At 26.2% G+C, this 6,316-nt stretch overlaps 1 protein-coding gene across 1 annotated transcript in view; it reads right to left on the reverse strand.

Moving 5' to 3' along the window:
* Positions 1–3,924, reverse strand: part of LOC105627032 — a 5,567-nt gene extending 1,643 nt beyond the window's left edge. The window contains exons 1-2 of the mRNA XM_012208312.1: positions 3,400–3,924; positions 3,140–3,226 (exon numbers count right to left, since the gene is read on the reverse strand). Coding sequence (XP_012063702.1) covers positions 3,140–3,226; positions 3,400–3,924 — 612 coding nt within the window. The remainder of the gene's footprint in view (positions 1–3,139; positions 3,227–3,399) is intronic.
* Between the last annotated feature and the right edge of the window lie 2,392 nt (positions 3,925–6,316).

The raw sequence follows: 6,316 nt of genomic DNA on the forward strand, positions 1-6,316 counted from the left end.
AGTAATATACTACTACACACTACTATATTAATTAATTATTATATATATATATATATACTATATATATTATATATAGTTATATTTATATATATAATATATTAGTCGTCTCTCTCTCTCTCTCTCTCTCTCTCTCTCTCTCTCTCTCTCTCTCTCTCTTTGCAATGCTTATATTAACTGTAATGTGGATTTTTCATTTTATATACACTCGGTGAGTTTTAACTTATAACTGCAAATGCTACGTGTAGCAAAGAGAAAAAGTCTTTGTTAGTAAGGAAGTAACCATGACATTCTTCGATCATTATTTCTCACTCTTACAATATTTATACAAAAAGTATATAGTATATGTTAATTATTCAAATGCTAATTATTGCGAAGAATATTACTAAAGTCTTGATAGTTTAAAGACTTAGGATGCTTGCACGGAATGCAAAAGATTCAGATTCGATTCCCAGCCGAAGTCATATTTTTCGCAATAAGAATTAATTACAGATTTTAATATGTCACTTAGTATTATTAAGATCACGAAAGATGCGAAAGAGCAAATTATAAAATTGCTAATCAATTTAACTCGTAATATTACTGCGGTAGTTTTATAGGGGTTTCATTCCAAGACCCAAAAATCATTTTCGCTCGCATTTTAAGGGACTACATATGTAGGATATAAATTCACTCAAAATCTTAGCACTTAAGATCCAGCTAGACCGTTTAAAATATTGATTTCTAGAAGTTACATTTATACGAAAAAATATTACTTGAAACTGTGATTCATGAATTATGTACAAAATAGAATAGTGTACATTATAAATTTGTATGAATAGTAATTCTAAAACTTTTATCATATTAATGACTTTTTGATTTCTTATTTTCTCTCTTTTTCTCTTGCTCTGAATACAAAAAATTAATTCGAATTTATTAAATGAATGAACGCATATCAGGATAAGAATACCTTTTTCAGTTTATTGATCAAAAAAATATTGCAACTTCTAATTTCGAGTCAAATAGTGTCAAGGCATAATAATCACAATTAACATCAATGTAATAATCAACCATATAGTATAAATTATGAATTTTTATCATGATAAATTGTTAAAATTGTCTGCAAACTTTTTCAACTTAAGTTATATTAATAATATAAGGATCTTTATTTTGGACTGCATATGTGAGAAACACAATCAATATTAGAACAAGATAATATAACATAATACTAGAAAAATGCCTATTACGGTCTATTACTTGAATTATTTAAAACAATGAAGATTCAACTTCGACCGTAATAGGCATTTTTATTAATATATACTATATATGTACTTGCATGTATACCATATTGTCTTTTAGAACTGCGCGCCGAATTGTTTTTCTTGATGGTATCAAATTATCAAATTGCTTTAATTCGCGATTACTAGAGTAGTTTTAATTGTGGTTATAGTCCAGAAAAATAATTCGGCGCAGTTCTAAAAGACTACAATATGGTACATATGTAAGTACATATATATAGTGTATATTAGTAATTCAAGATTGAATTATTTAAAGCAATGAAGGTCTAGCTTCGACCGTAATAGACATTTTTCTAATATTATGTTATATTATCTTGCTATTGTTCTTTATTCGCTTATTATCTTTCTGTTATTACAATAAAATGATTTTTACTACATTCAAGCAGCATTAGAAATGATAATAGATTCTAATGTTTTTTGTTGTTGATTTAATAATCTTAAAGAAGGGATTGCGATAAAGGGACCATTCACTGCATCCAAATTTATATTAGTTTCGTAATTCCTTAGAAGAATATGATTCTAAACTTCGTTTTTTATGAATCACAATATTTGGAATTTGAACGATTTATAGGGGAGTTGACAATTGAGACCGATATGGAGGTATATTTTCCTCTTAATTTTGTTTGAATTTGTGGGGAATGCCAAAAATGGCATTTATTACAATTCTTCTTTTAAAACAGCGAAGAATTTCTGTACCTATGGAGTAACATATCTCAGGGATGATTTAGTTTTGAAATAAATAATGATACCATTTTTCTGTCACCATTTATTATTCCTGCAATGATTATGTAGTTATAATATATTCAACTTTTGCAGAAAACGAATGCACATAGATCGAATAACTTTTGAATTATTACAACCGTTAATAATGATTATAATAATTAATTTTATTTTCCACCTTTTATATAATATTTACGAGTATATACGGGATTCTGCATAGTATTAAGTTGTGCTACTTTGGAACATGAAAACAAGTTGAAAATTTCTAATAAACTTATTCTGATTCTGAACGGTTTCGAAGTTACAGTATTGAAATAAGAAAAAGAATAATAAGATAACATAAATTTTAACATAAATTTGTGTTATCTTATTATCACATAACATAATGTAACAATTAATTGATACTTTTGATCAATATCGTTACTTATTTTACAAGTATTATACAATTAAATATACGTACGAATTATTTTCTCCAATTTATTAGAATATAACATGAAACTTAATTTATTTTCTTATAATACTATGTGTTTAAAAACAATTAAGTTGTATTATATGTGCTCTAAAAGACATTGATATGAAAAGAAGATAAATAAACTATTAATAAATTGATGAAAATGCAATATTAATGCCATTATACATTATTTAGAATTATATCTCCAGACTAAAATTGATCGACATAACAAAATTCTTAATAAGTTTGTCATAATTTATAGATTACATGTGTATGCGCGCGCGCGCGCGCGCGCGCGTGTGTGTGTGTGTGTGTGTGTGTGTGTGTGTGTGTATTGATGCAGGATATTTCTGCAAATACAGTGATCAGTAGCGATTTATCTTCAATTTACAAGTATTAATATACAATAAAAGGTTTTATTTTTACATGGATTTATACTCACATATATTTATATACGAGTGATTATAAAGTATGTATACACACATAAGTACAAAAAAACTATTTTTTGTTATTATATACTTTATTTTATATAATTATTTGTAGTATTGTTTCGATCGCAAGAATGTGATATGATCAAAAATTGTATTATAATTAACAGGTACGTCATGATGTTACTCACAAACTGCAATCAATAATTTAAAATATATGTGAATGATATACGTCTTTTAATTGAAGTAAATAATCGATTACATACTGTTACGAGAAGCGTCGCATCTATAGTGAGACCTTTTATCGAAAAGGTATTTTTACAATGTAATACTTGTAAAGAAAACAGCCGCAACTGTAATATTAAATTTTAGTGTAATTAAATACAAGAAGAAAAACGTAGAATTAAAGAACATAATCATGTTTTAGTATAATATAATATTTTTAAATGTTATTTTAAGTACATTTGATATTTAGCAAAAAATACATATATGCATAGATAATTAAATATAATTTCTTATTATATACCTCGTTCTTAATTTGCTCGTAGCTAGTGCTATTCAGTACATCATGAATGATAGTGCTGATCTCTTGAGCCTGATTCTTACCAGTCTCACAGGCCCATATAATTAGCATTATTTTTAGAATATAAAACGTTACCGATATTGAAAACACATCAAGATAGTATATATTAAAAGTGATGTGTAACCCATCTTGCCAATGTACTACGTATTTATAAACTTCAAAAATGATATCAGAAAATGTCATGACTACAGTAGCATGAAGTTGCAGACTAAAGATTAGATTCAACATTTGTACTGTATCACTAATCATTAGATGCTGCTTTTGCAGAATTTTTAGTTGTATTAACAAAAATTGATCTCTCTGTATATAACATGTCAGTCTGGATACACACGGTTTTACTATGAGTTTTTGCAAATGTGTCATATTTTCGTTGAGTCTCTTGAAACATGATTTTAATACACATACACAATTCACGTATAACATATTTATTTCGAACTCCACCAGAGTTAAATATACAGTGAACACCATGATGAAGATATCCTTATAATTTAATTTAAACATGTGATTTTCAAAAACATAAATGCTCATTTGCAAGACTAACAATATTATACCAAAGATGTCCTTGATATGAATTAATTTGGATAACCTTTGATAACATTCTGGAGGTAATGTCGAAGATATTTTCAAAATAGTCTGTAATAGGCGCATTCGCGGACCGCTTAAGATATGTGTGATAATCATTACAAAACCATTGCACGCATAATAACAGACAGTTTCAAGAATTTTAATTATGTCTAATTTAGATTTAGAAATATAATCGTGAATGATTAATAGATCGCAAATGCCGCAAGTGCAGATAATCATAGTCAACAGAAGGAAGTACCGTTTTGAAATCTCAAAAGTCGAAGCATTGATCTTGTATGGAAATATTCCGAGAATACGGCAAAAAGTAAAACAGGGATACATTAAAGATTGAAAGTCCTTGGCGTGGAACAGCCAACATCGGTTCCACATTATGTTTCCTTGATATATCTTTGAATTGTCGAATTGAACACGATTAGCACAAATTCTTGGGAAAATAACAATCTATTATAGTTTACAGTCAAATGTTATTTATCAATATACTTCAGAATTAATATAGATTGCGAAAGATTTATTTTAAATGTAATCTTCAAATCAATTTATTCGTAACAGGTGTGTAAACTGATTCATGTGTTATCTAGACTCGATGAGTTTCAATTAAGAACTGCAAATGTGCTGCGTATAGCAGAGAGACAAAGCTGAAGAAACTATTTGTTAGTAGCGAAGTAACCATGGCGTTCTTCGATCGGCACTTTTTAATTTGGAGATGGATTAGAAAAAGAATTCGCCAAATTATTGTTACATTACATGACTTATAAATTATGTGTGTGCGTATATATACATATAAAATAGAATATTACACATAAACTCTGTAATATCCATAAAAACTATAAAAAAATGTTCAATGATCGAGTTCATTGAAGGAAATTATAAATAAATTTTAACACATTTGTTACAAAAAACAAGAATAAATGTTTCAAGACTACAAATTCTTCTTCAGCAATAATTAAACGTATAATAATTTAAAATCAAAATGTATAATATTCTTATGAATCAATATAACTTTTGAAGATGTCATAATAATATACAACAATGAATTAAGATATGAAGTAAGAAGATATATCTCAGGGATTATTCGTTAATTTTGAGGTTAATAATAAATTCTTTAAACATTTGTCATTCTTAGGATATATCATTGTATATATGTAATTGTTTCAGTACAATCAGTAATATATTAACCCTTGTATGCATACAAAACAGAAAGTACACAATATTTACGTAGATCAAATAATATTTAAATTACTAGATCCGTTAATAATAATTACAAATAACGATTAATTTTGTTTTCCATATTGTATACAATACATACGTTATAGATAATTTTAACGTACAATTTGAAGTATATTTTTGTATTATAATTTCATAATTTAATATTGTTAGCTCTTTATATCTTTTATAATTTTTAGTATAATTTTTACTTATTTTATGCTTATTGTACAATTGAACATAATTACAAATTAATTTCGGCAATTTAGTGAAATGTAATAAAGTTAACTTAATTTTTAAATAATATTGTATATGTTTGAAAACTTATACTTTGAAGAGTATTAATAGTAATATGGAAAGTATAAGATGAACAAAATAATTGTTAATATATTAGAGAGAATATAATAACGATATTATTATATTGATTATAATTAATCTTATTATATACCTATATAAAAAAAGTATTTTTAATAATGGAATTTTTGACAGATTTGTCATATTTTATAAATTACATATTATACAGGATGATGTTTATTGAATAATATTTATTACAAAATATTAAAAAATTATATGTATTATAAATTAAATTTATAGCGCGCGCGCTCTCTCTCTCTTCTGTATTAATTAGTTCCGTATCAATTATTATCGATTTTTTTTTTAGATATATTTTCTACCAATTTTATATAGTTGATTTAATAAGGACCTGATCCAGATAACTTTTGTTTGAAAATCGTTACATCAAAATTTTTGAATGCTTAAATAAAGAGTTCTTCCCTCTTTACGACGCATTATACAGAGAATCTAGTTACTGTCCAATTTTTTTTTTTTAAACAGCATGTTTAATGAATGCCTACGCTAAAGGATTTAAAATTATTTCTTTTTGCATGTATTCGAAATAACAGAAAATCTCGCAGGAAGTGGCTTTTATAAACAAGTGCAAAAAGTCATATGAATTTTGTTTTGTTGGATCGCGGTATGAGACATACATATATCGAAAGTTATGTCTGTCATGCTCTTATTAAACAGATATATATATATATATATATATATATATATATATATATATAATAAA

Source organism: Atta cephalotes (assembly GCF_000143395.1).
Source record: "Atta cephalotes unplaced genomic scaffold scaffold00007, whole genome shotgun sequence".
Taxonomy (NCBI): Eukaryota; Metazoa; Arthropoda; class Insecta; order Hymenoptera; family Formicidae; genus Atta; species Atta cephalotes.